Source organism: Heliconius melpomene, chromosome 12 (assembly GCF_056956725.1).
Source record: "Heliconius melpomene rosina isolate 202511_hmr_F chromosome 12, ASM5695672v1, whole genome shotgun sequence".
NCBI lineage: Eukaryota > Metazoa > Arthropoda > Insecta > Lepidoptera > Nymphalidae > Heliconius > Heliconius melpomene.
In genome coordinates, this window is record NC_140400.1 from 861,132 (window position 1) to 883,429 (window position 22,298).

The window sequence follows — 22,298 nt, forward strand, 5'->3', positions numbered from 1 at the left end:
GATGAGTTCTGTCATTTAATACGTTGAGGAACGGAGTGTCTTAACACCTCCTCCCACCACCTACCCTGCTATGTGCGGGATACAGCGTGAAGAAAATGTATACACATATCGTATATAGAATAGATACATTAGGTAGTAGTAGGCAGGTATAGTTATTAAGTGTTGCTGTAGAATACCTCATCCCTACTACCGCGGCGTCGTGTGGGCAAGGCGTGACACACTTTCGCTTTGCCGGTACCAATTTGAATATGTTGTAGAAATTATAACATTTTTTTAAATATATACTAAAATAATCTAATATTTAGCTTTTATAAAAGTGGGGCAGCTTCTCACTGTATCCCGTTTGAAGCAGGGTAGGTAGAGAGAACCTAGTGTTAAAACACTTTATTATTTTTTGGAGATATTACGTGTTTAGTGGCGGAATTCAACGCCACGTGTACAGTAAATAAATTACTCAAACTAAATTCAACATTTTTTTTTTACAAATATTAACAAATATGAGTATTCCTCGAGTAAAAATCGAACCCACGACCCTCCTGTGTTGGTACAGTTACTGCTTAAGGCAGAAAATCGTCTATTAGAATATTTTAATATCAGGCCATAAGTCCAGTAAAGATGTCAGTCCGGTAAGTCCGCGAAGGCAACACGAAAGTGAGAGTGTATTGCGTAACAAACGAACAGACTGACATGCAATTTGAGACTTTATTTATATGAAATTTAGAATTATATTAGTATTTTTATTTGGTTGGCTAGTTGATAGTATGGGAACTACGCGTAGGACTGCTCGGATGACTCGCTCGTGTGGGACGAGTGAAGGCTTTTGAACATATCATTGTAGGTATTGTAATATGCAATTTTCAGATTTTAGCTCTTAAGTTGATTTACTCTAGTACTTAGTCCATACTTAGTCTCTAAGTTAAAGGTTCAAGGCATACATCTCGTTACATTACCTATCTAAGTAATAAGCGGAGTGTCTCAGTATTAGTTTTCTTCTTACACTGGTTCTTCTCAGGTCTGTGGCATTACTTTAGTGAGCTGGTGGTAAATTATTTGATGTTCAACCAAGCGGTGCCGGCTGGTGACAGACGTACAGATAGACAACGGACTCTTAGTAATTGGGCCCCAATTTACCCCTTTGGGCTTGCAACCCTAAACACAAAGTAGGTGTAACTTCTACCAGAGGTAAGTCGCCGAACAGGAGCACAAGAATGCGACAGCTTATGGGTTCGATGCCCACTCGAGGAAGTGAAATATTTAATATTTATATGAAATATATATTTTCTCGCTCACGTAACAAAGTGCGGCGTTGAGTACCGCCACTCAAGACGCAATGCCTGGAAAATTCGTCGAAAAATGAAGAACGGAGTATCTTAGCACTAGGTTGCTATCCTGCTGTTTGCGGGATACAATTTGAAGCTAAAAAACATCTGTTATCATCAATTTTTCTCACTTATCCTATCCCTTATCTCTCGTTCTCTCTCTTATACGCCGGTGATTGAGTTATCAGCGTTGTCTGCAAAATACAACTTGAAGCTAAAAAAAGTATCTAAAAACTAGTGACTTACACTCGGCTTCGTTCGCTTAAAGTTATTATTATGTTATAGCCAAATTATACAAAATCTTACCATAAATTGTAACGCATGTGTTATTCTGATCTATAAGCTATATTAAAATAAAGTTTTATTAAAATCCGTTCAGTACTTCATGCGTAAAAGTGGAACAAACATCCACCCTAACAAACTTTCACATTTACAATATTAGTAGGATTGGTAGGTAGGATAACGCCAATCCTCCTCTATCATCACCCAGCATCCCCTATTTTGCTTAGGTATCTATACTAAGGCATAGATCTCGCAGGCCCGTACGTCGGTGACTGGGTTACCAGCGCTCGTGGGTTGCGTCACCGACCACTTTCTGCTGTCGCTCGCCTACTTACCCAGTGATTGAGACGTGCTGCTTGTGTGGAATGGTCGTTGGAATTTATATATTTTACTATTGTTTTTTTTTTAATTATTTTAGTATTTATTTAAATTCTTATTAAGATAATTCCCTTCTCCAATTTTTGCCGAATTTTCGTCGCATTGATAGATTTCATGAGTGGCGCAACTCAAAGCAGAGCTTTTGCCTTGGTGCCAGAGCCTTCGATATTTTCATTTCTTCAAATGAAATAATTAATAAATAATAATTCATTTCCTCAAGTGGGAATTGAATCCACACCCATCACGTTACAGTCACACTCTTGTGCCCATGCTCCAAGACGGCCTCGCGATATAAGATATATTGGAAGATATATGTAACTGTAACTGTAATTGTAATAGTGCAGTGTCAATATAATCACATATCTATTACTGTCAGTGTATCCACAATCATAAAACAACTCTTCTAATTTATTAATGTTAGTTCTTTTTTTTGCTCACACTGTACACGACAGGTAACAGGGTAGGCAGAGGGAACCTAGCATTGAACCACGCCGTTCCCTAATTTTCGACAAATTCTCAAGGCATTGCGTGTGGAGTGGCGGAATTGCTTGACCTTGTTACCAGCGCCAGGAAATGATCGCTCTGGTGTCGACACAAAGCGCGGCGTTAAGTTCCACCACTCAACTAGCAATACCTCCAAAATTCGGCGAAAAGTGAAGAGCAAGAGAGCTGAAAAAAAAAATGTACCTACTTAAAAAAAATATTCACAATTCAAAAGTACTACCTGAATCAGATATTTAAAAAATTTAAGCCCATAAAGTAGTCATGGCAAAAAAATCTTCATTTCCTCGTTTTAGTGAACGCATCTCGGCGTTCAGTTCCGCCGCCACAAAACCGCGATAACAATAAGAACGCGCGGATAATTAGGCGTGAATGTTGTTGTTGTTTTTATAGACGATATCTGCATTATCAAATAGTCAAAAGAAAACAAAAGTAAATTCAACATGCCATTCCACTACAAATCAACTATGTTGCGCCGGCGCAGTTGCGTCACACCGTTCACCGCACCCCACTTTGTGCCACCTAATTGCAAACTCTTTAATTAAACTAATACTTTACAATTATTTTTATATTATTTTTCTTAAATAGAATTAATATCTACATATTAATAAATTAAGTATACCTACCTACGTAAGTTACCTATTATAAAAAATTCTTCTATGGCGATTAAAGGAAAATGAATGAATTTTGAAGACGTTTTAAAGTCCTACTACTTTTTCCTTTAGTTACTAGGTCCCAGATACAGTCTGGGGTACCTGGTACTGGTAACTAGTGCTAAGACACTCCGTTCCACTTCTCGCTGAATTCTGGAGATATTGCGAGTTAAGTAGTAGAAGTCGTTGACATGCTCTACCTCCAGAGTGAGGCAATAAATTAAACTGTATCCCGTACATAGCAGGATAGACTGAGGGAACCTAGTGTTAAAACACTACCGCTGGGGTACAAGCGTGTGACTTGAAATGCGACGATTGTGGGTTCGATTCCTACTTGGATGAATGAAATATTTAATATGTCCATCTCTTCGCTATATATGATTAACATAACTACTACATAAAATAAATATTAAAGAACACGTGTTACGACCCAATACTTTTAAATGCTATAATATTTTCTTTGATCAGCGTTATACGATATTTTATTTAAGTAAGCGTTATTTTTCATATTTTACTCATTTTTTGTACCTATAACTTGTGGATTGTTTAATTGTTGTTACATTTTATTATTAGTTTTTATTTTATTCTGTACAAAAAAAATATCCTTCGTTCTGGAAACTAGGCAAAAGTGCAGCGTTTAATTCCGCTACTCAACACGCAGTGCCTCCAGTATTCGACGGAAAGTGGGTAACGAAAGTGTACTAATGGAAACAGAGTGTCATAACACTAGGTTCACAATTTCCATCTGCCTACCTACCTGTTCTGTGCGAGATATAATAAGAAGCTGTATAAAGTGATGAACAGCAGCCTTAACACCAGATTGTCTTTTGTTAGGAGTGTGTGATAGTTGTGGGTTCTATTCCCACTCGCGGGAATAAAATATTTAATATTTCCATTTCCTCTCTCTGGTAATAGCGCAAAGCGCGGCATAGAGCTTCACCACTCAACACACAATGTCTCGACAATTCGAAGGACAGTGGGGAACGGAAGTGCATTGCATATAATATGTTTTTATTTATAATTTTTTCATGTGTTCATTGTATTTTTTATTTGTGTACAATAGAGTATTAAAGAAATATTATTCTTTTCTATTTACATAATTTATTACGTAAAATTACAAAATCTCAGCACCACGATAGTCCACGTAGTGCCGTGCTGCATCTCGATTAAAGCAATCAATTTATCGATATTGCGATAGCTCCGTGATGATATGCATCGAGATATCGATGATAGCTTATCGATTCTGTTTATACCTCTACTAGGAGTTTGTTTTAATGTTTTTTTTTGTTATTAAAAGATATTTATTTTATATTTATATTTAATTTTAACCTTAAAGATAAACTACATATATATGTATGTAGCTTTTAAGTTTAGTATTTTATTAGTGAGTAAAAGATAATTTTATTAACATTGTAAGAATATATTCAACTATATTGTCATTGTGGCTTGTGCCACGAGCACAATTTTGGAAAAAAATGAGGATTTTAATAATTAATGATATTACTGTCTAGAGAGGATACATACTGATTATTACTTAAGAATTACTACGTTTTTTATAAGTTACTATTATTAATAATTAATTTACCTTAATTTATAAAATTACGTTCCACTCAATTAAATTATATAATATAAATAAACAATTTATTTTTATATCAAAATCAATCATAGTGCAATAATAATTTTGTCTATTTTGCTGATTTTCGTGTGACATACAACTTTAAAAAAATAATATTAGAAGCAAATTTATGATTTATTTTTTAAAATAAAAAAAAGAAATACCAACATTAAATAAATATACATAAAATATCCACAACTTATGCACGTAGTACATATTTTATAATAGGTACTGACCCAAATAATTAAGAAAAACCGTCCACACCAGGACCCGCTATGCCATTACAAAGTATAAAAATAGACAATAATAAAAACAACGCCATTGTACGCGAGCCTTTAAACTTTTACTTGCGAACTTTCAGCTTCAGCTTCCTTCCGGTGCTGTGTGCGCGCGCGCTCCGCCAGTCAGCGCCCGACCGCCCGAGCGAGCACACGTGCCGACGCGTGAGTGCCGTGCATGTGTTCTAGTGAACCCTTAGTGCTCTGAAGTGGAGACGCGCAGTGCGACCGCTGGGCCAACGGGCCCTGGCGGCATGGAATCCCCTCAGATGTATGACGCTACTGGAGCTCCGCCTCCGCCTCCACAACCTGACCTGAAGAAAAATGGAGAAGACAAACGGACACCCTTCCCACCCCCGGATCTTGATGAGCTCAATGGACAGGAAATCAGCTTGGATCTGCAACACCTCATCGAGGACCAGTTCCGGGGGGAGGAGACGATGGCTTTGTTCCAGGAAATTTTACCTGGAGCAAGATCGCCCCAGCAGAGACCTTTCCCCAGGACTACCCTCGCGTATATGCCGCAACCTGTACATTCAGGGGCATCATACGCTGCTCCTGTACCAGCTAACTCTCACGAACAAGCGCCTCCTATAAAGGAGGAGCCGCCAGAACCTCATGATTTCCGGCGTGCGGTGACATGTGCTCAATACACAGGCCAATACAATCCCCAGCCACCTGTTGGTGTTAGTGGACCTTACGGGGGTGGATTTACCCCTCTTCCTCCTCTAGGAGCACCTCTGCTACCCCCGTTGTTGAAACATAAACAACCGCCATCAAGACGGTCCTCTGGCAAAATGATAGACAAAGGTACGGACGAGTACAGGCGAAGGAGGGAACGCAATAACATAGCTGTCCGAAAATCTCGTGAAAAGGCCAAAGTTCGTTCCCGGGAGGTGGAAGAAAAGGTAAAATCGTTGTTGCGTGAAAAGGAAGCCTTGTTAAAGAGGCTAGAGGCGGTCACAGGAGAGCTCAGTCTGCACAAACAGATGTATGTACATCTAATAAATCTGAATCATCCAGAAATAACGGAGTTGTGTAGATCCATGTTACAGCTTGGAGCGCCACACTCGTCTGATCATACGCTTTGACCATAGGTAAGTGTTGTACACTATAATTTTTTAAATATTCAATAGTTTTAGAAAATAAATGAATATATTCCTTACAAAAATAAATAAATATGTTTTGAAAAATAATGGATTATAAAAAATTTATAGCCGGATTTAAATACATTTTTCTTCATCATCTTTGAACTTACTTAAAATTGAGTTTTTATCAATTTCTCATAATATATTCTAATTCTCATACTAAACTCTAGTATACATTATATATTACAATGTTACTTACTACAATAAGATTTACATTTTATTCAATTAAATGTAAATAGAAATTAAAACGAATTAGTCACGATCCGGTAAATGGGCTAATTCTAATTTATGTTGATTTTTGATGTTTTGTTGGTTGTGTGTGTAAGCGTTGTGTTTTTAAATAACTGTACGAAAATGCATTATAGTATATATGTCAGTCAGTAGCTTCACGCTCTATCCCGCAGATAGCTGGATAAACAGATGGAGCCTATGAATCTATTATAGAGTCACTTCGTTTCCATTAAGCCACTACCGTTCCTAACTTTCCCCGAATTCTGAAGGCATTGCGTAAACGTCGTCGAATTTTGCCTCCTTTAATAGTATATCGTTTAACAAAAAATATACATATTTATGTTGTATCTCGCATATAGCAGAATACATATAATGAAACTAGTGTTAAGACACTTCGTTTCACACTGTCCGCCATATTTTCGAGACATTGAGTGACGAGTCGTGGAACTCAACGCCGCGCTATAGTTGAACTGTAACAAATAATCCATTTGAAGTACCAAATGCATATTAAAATTACCGCAGCTTTAACAACTTTGCTGCATGATTATTTAAAGTCATTAATAAAATCAATTAATTTGCACAGACTAATGTATAGTTCTTGAAAATTACTATAATTATTCCGGTATAGTAATTTAGGCGATGATTTTTCATGATTTTCTTAGAAAGGACTCTTTGCTTAATGAATGTGTAATGATATCGCTGACCGATTACAAAGTAAAAATTGACTTTGTCTCTATATAGAGAGGTAATTGTTCTATGTGTCATCAGGATGTCCGGTAAATATTGATCTGATAAAGATGTATAAATGTGAAGAAATACATACATGTTAATATATGAAAAAAAAAATCTTATTCCCACTGCTGGGCAAAGTATTAAATGGAGTAATACAGGATAAAGTAATCGGTCAATTCAATTCCGGTGTGTGATATCGTGGGAATTTAAAAAAAAACAACATTCTAGACAATAAGAACAAGAAAATAAAAAAAATTGGAATAAAATAGATTTTGAAGTTAGATATAATTTAATTTTAGTTATCATTCATTAATTGGTAATTAGGCTAACGTTGAATCACTCTATATCTTAAGAAAATTATAGGGGCGGTAGTTCAAAAATTGATTGATACTCTGTTATCGTGACGGATGTGGGTTCGATTCCCAATTCATTAATCTTTCTATTTAAAAATATTTAAAAAAAAAATGTTTTTTTAAATGTAAAATTTTAATACTCTACATAGCTTTTTCAATCACTATTGAATAATTGCACTATAATTAAATTATACACCGCTAGTTAAATTAGATACTTATCATTTTACTATTATACACACTTTGCTTTTTTTTCACTATCTTTTGTTATACATTTTCTATCCACGTGTTGTAATCACGTGGTTTGTTTGTTTAACTTTATGTATTAGTCAGCTCTTAGTAACTGTTGAGTTTAGTTTTTACTATAACTGTAAATTATAATAAGATCAACGAAAAATTATTTATTTATAAAAAAATCTTTCATTTTGTAATTTTAAATATAATCATCACTCTGAATGGGAATCGAACCCACAACGATTTTAATTACTAAGTGTCAATCACTTTTTAAGCAACCGCCTTTAAATAGGCTATTGCCGAAACACCCAAGAAAACAGAAATATATGTGACCTTCCATTTTACTTCTTAAGGTTCAATTATAATTATTATGAAATTAATTTTAGTGACCTATTTCTCCATTTTTCTCTAGTATGTATATTCTTTCTCATAACTCTACATAGAGTCCGTATTCAACTTTTCATACTTGTTTCTTCACGCCACTTTACTTTCACCTCTAACAAACTTCCTGAATAAACATCCTTAGTTTTTTACGTCCTAAATTTACAGTAAAATTATGTGAGGACAAACAGACAAACAGACAAATATACATAATATGCATAGAACATTTTTACTATTGTATGCAAAATATAAATTTTGCAGTGTAAGCTCAAAAAATATGTTAATAAGAATGATGTGCATTCTTTCGTATTTATTTTGAACACATTTACAGATACAACTTGTCCGTTCGTCTAAAAACCATAAAAATAGTACTATACGACTATAAAAGAGATTTGAACCCGAACCTATCGTTTTAACAATATGCACAAGTTGCGTTAGTGTCAAACTCTATTCTCTACAGGCCGAATTCGAGACATTATATGTTTATTGGCGGAATTCAACGCCGCACTTAATAAAATAAAGAAAATCTCCTAAATGAAATTGAACTTATAACCATCAATGCGCCACTATTATATGATAAAGCTCTTAGAAGCATATATTATGAAAGGAAGTAAAGTACTTCCACACTCTCATCTTGACCTTATATTCCCATACAAAATTGAACCAATTATGTTAACACCCTTTAATAGAACGCATCTATTGTTACTATGTTTTATTTTAAACCTTATTTCACATGTGTTAGAGTTTAAAGTTAAGAACTTTTCAACATATTATCAATTTATATTGGACTATTTGGTACTGAAGCTTATAAAATGATGGGTTGCACTTGCTAAGTTTTGATAACTTTTTATAATTTCGGGTTTTTTTAGTTTATAGCAGAATAGGCAGTGGTAACTTAGCGTTCAGACACTCCGTTACCTACTTTCCGCCACTTATTCAAGATATCGTATGTTGAGAGATGGAACCCAACGCCACGCTTTGTCATTTTTCCAAAAGTGAGATGATGAATATAATTAATTCCACAGAATCCACTTGGAGTCACTTCCATCTCTTGATTCCCAAATTTAACCAACAACCTTCACATTTACAGCCAGATACTGTGCCACAGTATCTCAAGTATTGGGCTATACGTGTGAGTGTATTAACACTAGGTTCCCTCTGCCTACCCTACTCAATGAAGGTTTATAATAATATTCATAAAATCGTATTTTTCATTTACAAAAAAATCGTTTATGATTTTATGGTACATCTGAATGTAAACGGATTTTTTTACAAATTTCTTGCAATTAAAAAGGAAAATTTAATAAAAAAAAAGGCACAACTCCATCGATTACTCAAATATCAACCTAAAATACTTACAAATAAAGTATAAATTATGAAAGCACAATACTAGCGTGCAACAGGTCACGTTTACTATTTAATGTAGAGAGCATTTGTTTTCATCTGACTCGAAATACTTTAGCGTTCTGTTTACTATGTTTGATTGTCCTTCTGTTACATGATAATGCTTGAATTAGTCTACTTTTCTATTTTTGTATATAGGTATACTTTTTATTTTTGATGAATTCATAATATAGAATAGAAGAATAATATAGAAGTAGAACTGTTTGACTGATCGTGATACCTAGTTGTGGGTTCGATTAATAACATTTTTTTATTTAGTCATGTCTAGTACCAGTCGAGCCGAATGAGGCTATTCAACATACAATGCCTCCAGAATTCCGCAGAATGTGAGTAATGGTAGTGCCTTAAAGGGACTGGAGTGTCAACACTTGGTTCCCAGGTTCCCTCTGTCTACCGCCCTATGTGCAGGATACAGCGTGAAGCTAGAACAAAAATATATAATACAAAATCTCTACTTCATATAACGATTTTGCTAAATTTAACATACAAAATCGTAAAGGAAGTGGATATTTTAGCAAGGCTATGCTATGATATGACCTTTACACTCTTAGATAAGGGCTCTATGATTGATAATATAACAATTAATAACTCTAAGTTTACATTGTTCTATGAAAAAGACCATTTCTTTTAGTTTTCTGTATTAGAAAGTAAGTGACGCATCTCTCCATTTTGATGGAGTATTGGTTACATTACGCATGAGAACGCATTTTAGAAAAGCCACTGTGTCATGACAGCTTGTTTTTTTTTAATAACCAGAAAGAAGAGTTAAGACACTCCGTCTTCAGCTCTTAAACACTAAGATTATATAAAGAAATACTACTTTTTTCGCAAACTAATACCACAAATACGGACCTACGCCAATATTTAAAGAAAAAAAATAAACGCGTACAGAATCGAGAACGTATTTAAATTTGGTTCTGCAAAACGTGCTTCATAACTTTCATTTTCGCTATACGATTTACAATCTAAATTGGACTTATTGCTATTGGTTTAAGGTTCATTTTGAGCCTGGCGGTGTCGAAATTTCGCTTCATGTCCTAGTTACAGCCTTTCGATTCAATAGTCTAAACTATTCAACTTTTGCTTACGGAACAATAATGTTAGGCTTTTTATAGAGTATACAAGCTTATTCCTGCGGCTTCGCCGGCTCGGACCAATGAAAATTACTGAGAGTTGTGTACGACATGTCATACAAAGTTCTTAGTGCCCGAACTAACTATGACAACAGGTACAGTGGGTACCTCCTTTATTTTTATATACGACGTCGAGGAACATTTGACACCTAACTAGGCCTAAATTCACGTGCAATTAGAAGGTTTAAATCTGGATGGGTGGAGTGGCTCAGAGTTTAACTGTAAATGTGATGGTTGTAGGTTCGATTTCCACTAGAGGAAATGATATATTTTCATTACTTGGCTGAACTTAACGCTATGCTTCATCTAACAAAGTTGTAATCATTATAAAATATACTATACGCGTATATAATTAAACTTCATTCTATTTATATATACCTACAGTAATTATTTAAATTTCCATCATGTTATCTAAAATATGCGTGCTCCCTAGCGAAGAAAGTTCCAAATATATGGGAACAAAAACAAGAATTACTACTTTAGTAGAAATTTAAATAAGCTTTAAACGTTATAAAATTGAATCAGTTTCTTCTAGAGACTACAGCTTGATATTATTAACAAGATAACGTTTTATCAATATGTATGGAAGGCACTCTTGCATAATCGTGTTGAATTTTTAAATATGTTTTTTTAGTTTCATGCTGTATCCCGCTCATAGCAAGATAGGCAGAGGGAACCTGGGAACCTAGTGTCGGCAGAGTGAAATTTAAGACATTCCGTTTCCCAGGTGCCGATCAATTTTATCATAGAGAATCGAATCAACCGTAGTGTTTACCAGTGCCATTGCACCACGACGGTAATTTTTTTTCTACTTTCTATAATATCGATATATCATATTATAATTAATTAATATTATTTCTATGACATTACTTAGTGGGTACAAGCCCACATTTTAATAATATTTGCCCCAATTTGGAATCAAAGTCAAAATTAACAACTACGCTAGGGTTACTCAATCGTAAGCTAAATATATAATGAATAGCTTTTATACAAACAAGTAGTACTAAAAGAAGTAGCTTCATGCTTGTTTCCGCGTTATGGGGTATCCAGAGGGAACCTAATTGTAAAACACTTCGTTCCATACGCACCGCCCAACTTTTGAGACATTGCCTGTTGAATGACGGAACTCTGCGCTTTATCTAACTTCTACTATCCTCTTATACTTCCAAGCTTCTAATCAGTATATATTAGGTAGGTATTTCGTTATATTATATGCGTGTCTAAAAGTACAAAAGTACATACAACTGGTGGAAGTACAAGTACGCAGCTTCAACGTAGTCCGTAATGGGTCCGCTACGCCCGCGGTGGAAACCGGGCTTTCTCCGGACTACCGGATATACCTGTCTTCCTGATACAAAAGAAGAAAGATGATTTTAAATAATGAAGATTTTATATTTTATAGCACTTTGTTTTCACAAATATGCGAGCTAAAATTAATATTAATTAAAAATTACAGCCGTGGCGCAGTGGAACTGCATCTATAAGCGCGGCGGTCATGGGTTCTTAATTTGGAGAATAGATAATTTAATATTTTCATTTCTGAGCTCTGGTAACAAGACAAAATGCGGCGATGAGTTTCGCCTTTTTTAACGTAATGTTTCGATTATTAGTCTTAACACTAGGTTTATGTCTTAGCGCTAGATTCCCTATACTTGTCTTGCTATATACGAGACACTAAATACGAAGAAATACTAAATATAAATGAAACTGGAATTTGAACTTGGATACGTCACGTTCGGTCATCCTATTGCTTCTATAAACAAGTTAACGCCACAAGGACCAACCAGTTCAGTGATGATTCAGAACGTGGGTGTGTACTTTCACTTTTTTTTCCTTTATACGCCTTTTGTGTTTTTGGATGGTATTATACGAGAGGTAAATGTGGTAATTTACTAAAGTTATATCCATTTTTTTCCTTTTTTTATATTTTTTAATAAAAAAGTCATGATGAAAATTCGCGATTAAAAAACTATGTCACAAATGGCAGAAATGAGATAAATTTGACCTAAAGCAAGATTGTAGCATACATTTTGATTCAGACCTTTTAATATAGAAGGGAATAATTGAAATAAACTGCAGCGTTAAGTTCCGACTCAACGCGCAGTTTAAGTTAGTGGATAAGAAAAATAATGATACAAATAATACTTATAATCATACCAAAAAAATACTATAATAATTATTATTTTCAACACAAATAATTACAAACACAAACAATTTTCCATAAAAAAAATTAGCACAAGAGCCACGATAAGAGTTTTGATTATAGTAAATAGAATAGTTTTATAAATAGTTAAGCATTGATTATCAATGTGTTGAAACATCGCAGGTACTGCGCCAGACGGCGTTTCGTAACAACTATGTGTGTCAAACGAACGCCTCACGGTAAGGAGTCACGTTGTATTGTTTTATATGTAGTTTGTGATATACTTAGTAAAAATGTAGTATTGCGGTTAGGTAGTATAGGTGACAGTAGTGGGTTCGATTGTAGCTCCTAGAAAAGATTGTATTTAAATTATTTTCTTTTTTTTTCGTTGAATTATTTTATTAAACGTCACGCAATATCACAAAAACTGCGTAGATTGTGGGCAACGGAATATTTCAACACCTCTTTTACCTTCTGCTATTTATAGAATTGTGGGATATTTACCATGAAACGGAAAAAAACCTAGTTATTTTTTCATATGGTTTCTATAAAAGGATGCGAGAAGAATAATATTTTAAGAGTTGAAAAAAAAAATCATATTTTTTTTCCTGTTACAATCGCCAACTTTGAAAATCAGCTGAGCTATATGTCATTTATACTATGTTAAATATATTTAGCTCTTAAGTAATTAAATTGTACTATTGTTATTATAAAAAATGTTTTATTTTTTATAAAACCAAATACAAATACCCTAAAATTTATATAGTTTTTTATAATTATGTTTTTTTTAGATATATTTACATTATTGGTATATGTACTTCATACATAGCTGACGAAATGTGACCATTAAGAAAAAATAAAAAAAATACATGATAACCTTTCGGGAGAAGGTATTTTCTAAAACTGTTGGAACAAACTGACTTTAAAAAATATAATAATTATAAAAAAATATATTATTACCAAAAAAAATTTGGCTCCCTACAGTATAACGCGACAGGACCGTTGGAAAGTTTGGCGGTCGCGGGGAAATCGCAAGAGAAACCGTGTTGCGTAATATTATATATGTGCCCTTCTTTTCTCTCGTCCTAGTTTCATTATGTGAATCCTCTAAAAACCGTAATCAACCGGTTTTGTGACCTATTTTTTATAAAAAAAAAATAAAAAATATTCCATTGAATAGAGAATAAGAAACACGGTTAATGAGAAATGAAAAGTTTTAAAAAATAACTTAACCAGCTTAGTCTATTGTTAACTTCGTCTTTAATATTATACTTATTCAAAATTCATGCTATAATTAATTAAATAATTTAAATACTAACCTAACTAAGCCGTTCTCATTTTTTACGCAAACTTCTTTCATTTCCGTCTGAATTGGAGACATTGGAGATCTGGTGAGTTACGGAACTTCACGGCGCGGTGTGAACAAACTTGCTTATAATTTTATATCTTTTACATGTTCTCAGAAACATTTCTATGTTACAAGGCAACTCGTTAAGTGGTGGAACTCAACACCGAAAAAAAGTTTCCGTCAGCAATGAAATATCTCGAAAATTGAGAACGAAGTGTCTTACCACTAGATTCCATCAGACTACCCTGCTATTTGCGAGAAACAGAGTGAAGCTAGAATATTTCTTTTATGGAAATAAACCTACTAACTCCGTTTTAACTTAGTAGTACTTTCTATACTTATTATGTATTATATCACTGATTATATTACATAATTATTTATGCATAATAATTTAATTACGCTTGAATTATTCTGATAGCGTGACAGGAAGATGTGATATTTTTATTTTGAGTTGTGTTATCTTAAATGCCTAAATTTGATAGTTGGTGCCGGTTCGATTTTGGGATAAAGATTTTCTATACTAATTAAGTATTTGTTTATCTATTTAACACTTTTTTATACAAATATATATAATTTTAGTAAAAAGTATAAAGTTGCGGTTGTCGTGCCGCAGTGCGACTGTTAACTCGACGGTTGTAGGTTCAATTCCCGGGGGAAAGAATTTTTTTTTTTCCTTGCTCTGGTAATAAGGCAAAACGGAGAGTGGGGAACGGAATTGTATTTTTTCCCTAGCTTCACACATATTCCTCATAAAACAAAATAGGCAGGGGAAACTAAGACACTCCGTTCCCCGTTTTCCGGTCACTTTCGAGACATTGCGTGACGATTGGCTGGCGCCCTCAGTGGGAATCGAACCTCGCCACTACGTCATCAAAACATTTCTTCATTACCCACTTTAATTCCGTAACGTGATTTACCTCGACGGTGACAACGTGATGTTTGAAATTGAACGGTTTCCACTCCAATTGTTAGTATGAAGCTTTATAAATTATAATTTAAACTTTCAAACGACATTTTGAAATTTATAACGAAATTTGCGAAAATTTGTAATCTTTCCAGTGTAATTGTTGCTGCTAAGGTATTTTTTTAATTGAATAAATAGAAAATGTTATTTTTATATTTAAAGACAATTGCTTGTAGGTTCAAAGTTCAACTAGGTAGCTAACCCACAGAGAGAAACACTGCTATATAATTATAGCATGCAAGATCTTCAAACTATATGGAAACTGAAAGATATGTACGGATATACTGTTGCTGATAAACAGATGAAGCACGGCGTTCAGTTCCGCCACTTAACACGCAATGACTCGAAAATTTGACTCGAAAAGTTACGAAAGAAGTGTCGGGATTCAACGTGAAGATAAAAAAAAAAATAATAATTTCATGAAAGTATCAGTTGTCTCAACTGTTGTCCACCTGTCCGGGAATACGTCTCGATAATATCAATATTTGTATTATGATAACACGTGTATGTATGTCACTTATCAATGAGTGCCCTAAATACTATTGGTACTAGTTTTTACTATGACAGTTATTTTTAACTAGAATTCATTTGTATAGATACTATTTTTAAAACTTTGTTTTTTTGGGATTCCGTAGCTACTCACAGTTTAAAACGGAACCGATTACTGCCCGTCTGTCTGTCCATCTGTTAATAGAAATGACAGACAGTTGAAATTTTCACAGATGATGTATTTCTATTGCCGCTATAACAACAAATAGTAAAAACAGAATAAAATAAAAATATTTAAAGGCTCCCAAACAATAAACGTGATTCTTTGCAATTTTTATACATAATGGTACGGAACCTATTGCGTGCGAGTCCGGCTCTCAACGCCGTAACTTGCCCTACCGGAGCAGAAAAGTACAAATTAATCATTCTACTGAGTGGGTATCGAACCAACTACCGTCCCACTTCGCCTGCGTTTTTTATTTTGTGTAATGCAAATTAGGTGGAAAGTGGAGAACGGAGTGTCTTAACACTAGGCTACCACTCCGTATCCTGCTATTTGCGGGATACAGCGTGAAGCGAAAGAAAAACATATATAATATAATATTTAAATCATGACGTGCGTCCATACCAACGTCTATGTATAGAATGACAAACGCTTTGCACTTTCACTGCACAGAGCGCTACAGAGCATAGAGTATACGGTTAACCCACATTCAAGTTATATCACATTCGTAATGTGCATTCGTTATAATGTTTATTTTTTATATAGATGCATATATTTTTTAACATAATCACGAACCTGGGAACCTAGTGTTAAGACACTCCGTTCTCATTAAGGCACTACCGTCCCCTACTTTTTGCCGAATTCTGGAATTTCGGGAACTCATCGCGGCGGCTTGCCTCTATTAGAGCGAGAAATTGGAAATATTAAATATTTTATTTCCTCGAATGAAAATCGAATCCACAACCTGTTGCGTTTGCAGTCGTATGCTTGTGCGTCTGCGCCGCGACTGGCCTGGCGCTTAAAAGTAACTTTAATTTTAGCTTCACGCATTATCCCGCATATAGCGGGGAAGGCTGGGAGTGTTTTAACACTAGGTTCCCAGTGTTAAAACACTCCATTCCCCATTTGTCTTATTACTAGCATGAAAATAATTTATTCCCCATATGGAAATTGAACCCACAAGAGGCAGCCTGCAGGCAGATGTTGTGCCACACCGCCACGACGGAATTTCTAGCCGCTATATCCGTATAACGAAATGTCTATATACACTCATAAATTGCATATTTTATTAATTTATTGCTTAGTATCAATAAACTAGATTTAAAAGTAAGGGATGTCGATTGGAATCTAGCGTTTGATATTTTTAATTTTCTTTAATTAAATCCGAATTGATTTATTTTTTGAAAATAATGTTTGGTAGATTAAAGTTGAATAATTATAATATTCTGCTCTACACTGTATAATTTCATTTATTTTTTTATTTATTGTCACGTTGATAAACACTATGTTTAATTATATATTAATTATATATTTTTTTCTATAATATTGTATTGTATTTATATAAACATTAATAGATGAATCAAGTAAGGTTTTATCATTTCTTCGCTCTGGTATCAAGGCAAAAGCCCGGCGTTGAGTTCCGCTACTCAACACATAATTCCTCGAAAAGTTTGGTGGAAAATGGGGGACGGAGTGTTTTAACAATAGGTTCCTACACCCTCTGCCTACCCCGTTATACATGAGATACAGCGTGAAGGTATATAAATCAATACAAAATTTTCATATAAACTGTGCATTGAACTGATCCGAAATTTAAATACATAAAAGGTCGAATACAAAAAATTGAACAAACAAAAGCTGTTATATAATTAAAAAAAATAATAGAATAAAAGACGGCGTGGCCCATACGAAAGACAAGAAAGTGGAAAACGGAATATCTTGACACTACGTTCTTACTGCCAATTTATTTAAAAAACCATATAAATATAGAAAAAAAACATATAATCTTCTGATAAATAATTAATTAACATATCATATATTTGTTTATAGCATAATTTATAACAAAAAAATAACGTAATTCTAATAAAACAATGAGATGATAACCCCAAGTTATTATATATAATAGTTATCAATGTATGCGTTTATAGTGCATAGTAGAGTGCAATGCCCATCCCGACTTTCGGGAGTTCATTGACTTCACTGTGATTTTTTTATGACGCTGGCATCTAACAAACTGCTTTTAGAGTCGTCTCCGTTATAAAATACTATAGAATAAAAGAATAAAGTGGGACAGTGTAGGATTGTTGGTTTAAATATATCTAGAGAACTAGTTTTAGTAGTAGTTGTAATTTTAAAACTTTAATAAGTTTTAATTAATGAAAATAAAAAAGAAAATTAGTTTATATATGCTATAAAGGGTCCGTCTTGAATATAGTAATTATATATACAGTATGTTTTTTTACTTTGCAATCAGTTAAATTCAAAAAAAAAGTTTATTAAAAGTACTTACACAAGTGAAAATATTTTTTGTTAATAATTCAGAATAACATTTTTAGATGAAATTATAAAGTTTATATTTGATGTGAACTTGCAATTTCCGCACGTCGTGACAACTGTGTCACGGCGGCAGGAATATGCTAAAAATATCCTTTGTCTATTTTAAATTATTGCTCTAGAGGCCTAGAGGCAGTGGTGCAGCGTCTGACTGTAAACGCAACGCGATGGTAATGGGTTCGAGCCTCACTCAATGTATTTAATATTCATGAATTATTTTTAATTTCACTAGCGAACCAAAGCTAAGATTCGCCACTCATCACCCAGATATCTCGAAATTTCACCAGAAAATACGGAACGGAGTGTTTTAACACTAGATTATCTTTACCTTTGCGGGAAAAGGAGTAAAATTGTTTTTTGTCAATTGTGTATTGTGTTATTAATAAGTTATTGTGTTTAATATGTTATTGTCAATTTTCACACAAATCAATTGATTCTCAGTTAACTGGTTTTTTTACTTCCGAACGAAAGCGGAAGGCTTTAGAATATAAGCTTAAAAAATTTCAAATAATATTATTTATATGCCACATTTAAAAAGTTATCAATTAATAAATATAATATTAAGTAATTACAATATTATATTTTATTAATATTAGCTGTAATAAATTAACAATTTGGGGTAAAAACGAATCTATCTGAACGTTGCGACACACATTGCCCCACCGTAGTATAACTCGGTAACTGCCATTTCGCACGTCCCACTTTCTAATAACATTCAACTTCAAAACTAAAAAAAAAATGAAATAAAGAGTGACGCAACACTTTGTAGGACATTAGGTCTGTGGGACTGTTATGTAAGACAATTTGGTATTACGTAACTGTGAAAGTCGGTCGCCAAGCTTCCGCGATTATATAACGCGTCTTAACCGTACTGACACAGATTTTAGTTAAAATATTTTGATACAACCAATTTTGTGCTACTTTTTACCTAATATTGAATTAATGGTTTTTTGGGGTTTTTTGTTGAGTTTAAAAAAGTTATATAAAATGGTTAAATACCAATGTAATAGTTGTGTCTATCGTCCTGTATTAATATATTTGGATTGACATTACTGACTGATATTTATGTAACATAAAGATTCAAAAGGACATTATACAAGAACATGATTTGCCTAATTGAAGGAATATTTTGATTTGATTTGTTTCGAGACATGTACCTACGATTTAATATGTTTATAAATTTAAATTAAAAAAAAACCCCTTTATGAGTTTCAGCTTAGTAAAATTATCGAATTTTCTTTTTAAATAATAGTCTCAAAAATATTTTACCTTTTTTTGTATTTCAATAATATTTATATGTAATCAATATATTAATAATGTTTTTTCTTTGTTACAGATAGAGATTTGGTGGAATGATTGAATGGACTCTGTGTGATATCGTGCATTAGACTTAAAATAAGTGACGCCTCTTCTTAATACAAGTTTAGTTAGCAAAATTATTACTTTGTGATTTTTTACTGTTTACTTTTTTAAACATATAGACAGATAGTTAAGATTTATACAGATAAAAGCGAAGTGGCTGCAAAGATGTGATCTCAAATAACGTAGCCATGTCGCTTTTGTGAATCTGTGAAAATTATAAAAAAAATATACACAGACTAAATATGAACACAATAGACTTTTTATACACATCTATGTAGACAACAGTTATGTGTAAATTATGCTTGTTTTTAATGTAATGAAATTGTAATTTATTTTTAATAATCGGTTTGCCGTTAATCTTCTTGTTGATTTTTTTGTTTCTTTTTTAACATTTGTTTTTTATATCAAAGTTTATTTTACTATTGATTTTTTTTATGTATGGTACAGCCATAGATATGACCAGCACTGCCATTAAAAGTCTCGAAAATACTTTTAATTTGACATAATTATTTAAAAATATATATTAGTTTTAAATCTATCATTGAATCGTGTTAATCAGCAACAGAAAAAAACTATATCTACACAATATTAGACGTTGCTAAAATCGCTCAATTACTTGTTTTTTTTTTTTTTCATTAAACATTTCATTATTTTCTTCAATTAAATTTACTTAAATATCTTCATTTGTTTGTAATATATAGGTTTAATAATTTTATAATAATTATGTAAATTGGTTGTATATAATTTTGGATCAGTAATGAATCAAATAACATTACTAGTAGTTTTATGTTGTATGTCATTAAGTTTGTTTACAAAATGTTTAAAAGACGTCACTTTTATTAGAAACACACAATTTTGTTTACACGCAAAATGCAAATATTCAAAATCCTAATTAATTTATGTAAAATCATCATTTTATAAATGTAATGTATATGTGACAACAAATACTAAATAAGTACTCTAAACATTGACGGTCCATACATTTGTAATAAGTGTAAATATAAGCCCTAATTTTAGGCTTTGTAAAACAGAAAGGATAAGATTATTTTGTTGATGCTAAAGTTTATTCCTATAAAGTACCTTTCAGTTTATTTTAAATTAGTATGTAAGAATAAAAACACGGTCGGTGGGCACTGTTATTACAGTACAAGCGAATTATTTATACGATTTTTCTACTTAATGTGAAGCAAGCACGGGTCAAAGGCTGCTAGAATGATTTATTTTTTATAAAATCCTTAAAAATCACTGACTAGACTTAGAAGTAAATATTTTTGTACGAGTCAGTGGTGATGGGAAGACGGGTCTTGAAACATATAGTTACCATATGGATCCTGCATAAAATGATAAATTAATATTCACTTACTAAAAGTATTATGAATTTCAATAAAAATGGCACTTACAGCGTTGTGAACTTTGTGAGCCCATACAATATATTACCCATCTATTTACACAGCGTTATTTCGGCTATATTATAAGAAATGCCGTTAAATATTGATAATAGCGGGTACTGCACCCGTACCTCTTTGACAGTATCCAAGAGGCGCGGATTCAAATCCGTATCAGTACGTTCAAATTATTATACTTTTTCGAAATAAATATTTTTCTATCGTTATTGTAGAATACTGTTAGTATGTGGATATATTAAGATATATAGATATATAATATGTCACTGATACTCCGTCCCGTTTTATATGAATAGTTAAGCTACGAAAATATATTTTCTACTTAAAAAAAATATATGAAAAAAATTACATGTTAGTTTTTAGATGAATTTTGATCGTGTTTTTGTATAATTGTATATTTGTAAGACAAAATGTATGAGGTCACTGCAAATTTGAGACATATCGTTAGAAAGCTGTAATGAGGCTAAAATAAAATAAAAATATATAGTTAAAAAAACTTAAAAACACGCTTTTTACACCAAGTTTAAGATACAAGCACTATAGAATATGCTCGGAGCTATAAACTATATGAATTTAAATTCGAATGACTTAGGTACTAGTAACCTCTGAAGAGTTCCAATATTGAGATCCTGGCTCCATCATCACACCAGTTCGTTGATACCATAATTATTGTATTGTCACGTAAGCTACGTATAACTGCCAAGTTTCATGAGTATGCCATTATTAATACTGGTTCAAATTCATTATAAGATAACTAAAAGCGTGTTAAAAAATAACTATTTTGTACTATATCTATGTATATATATAATTATTTTTCCAATACGACTGTCTCACATCTGCCTTGACCATTAAATTAAATAGGCCTATCGAAACTAAGTTTCTTCATTTCTTTATTGTATTTAATTTTTTTTATTATTATTATTGTTGATTTTTTATATATAATATATAAAGTTTAAAAGTTCTTCTCTCCGAATGGTGCTAAATCCTTCTTCTATTTTCAGAACCAAAGACTTTGTTATTCCGTTCCCTATATTTTATGAATCGCTTGAACCTTTCAAAGGAGGCCTTTTCCGACAATAATCAACGACGTAATATCATTGTTGTAGGTGCATTAATATAATAAATACTTATTTAATAAAAAAACATGCTTTTATTTCTTCCATCCTATCATATAACAGTTTCCCGGTACTTGTAAGGGTAATGGCGGTATTAAGCTCGGCGGTTCCGCAGTTCAACACGCAGTTTCTCGAATAAAGCACAAATACATTATTGACACCAAGTTCTCTCTGTCTACTTTACTATATACGGGTTAGAGCGTAAAGTTGAAAAAGTTAACTATATAAACTAAATTAATGTGTCAGTAACACTCTTGCCTGATGTCATGCCATCAGGC

General features: G+C 33.0%; 1 protein-coding gene across 1 annotated transcript; it reads left to right on the forward strand.

Annotated features, from left to right (window-relative positions):
- The first annotated feature begins 5,138 nt into the window (after window positions 1–5,138).
- Window positions 5,139–22,048, forward strand: slbo (CCAAT enhancer binding protein alpha slow border cells). The gene is made up of 2 exons (XM_085194682.1): window positions 5,139–6,123; window positions 19,477–22,048. Exon 1 carries the CDS (start codon window positions 5,281–5,283, stop codon window positions 6,115–6,117), a length of 837 nt encoding a protein of 278 aa, XP_085050808.1. The 5' UTR covers window positions 5,139–5,280; the 3' UTR covers window positions 6,118–6,123; window positions 19,477–22,048.
- Window positions 22,049–22,298: the final 250 nt, after the last annotated feature.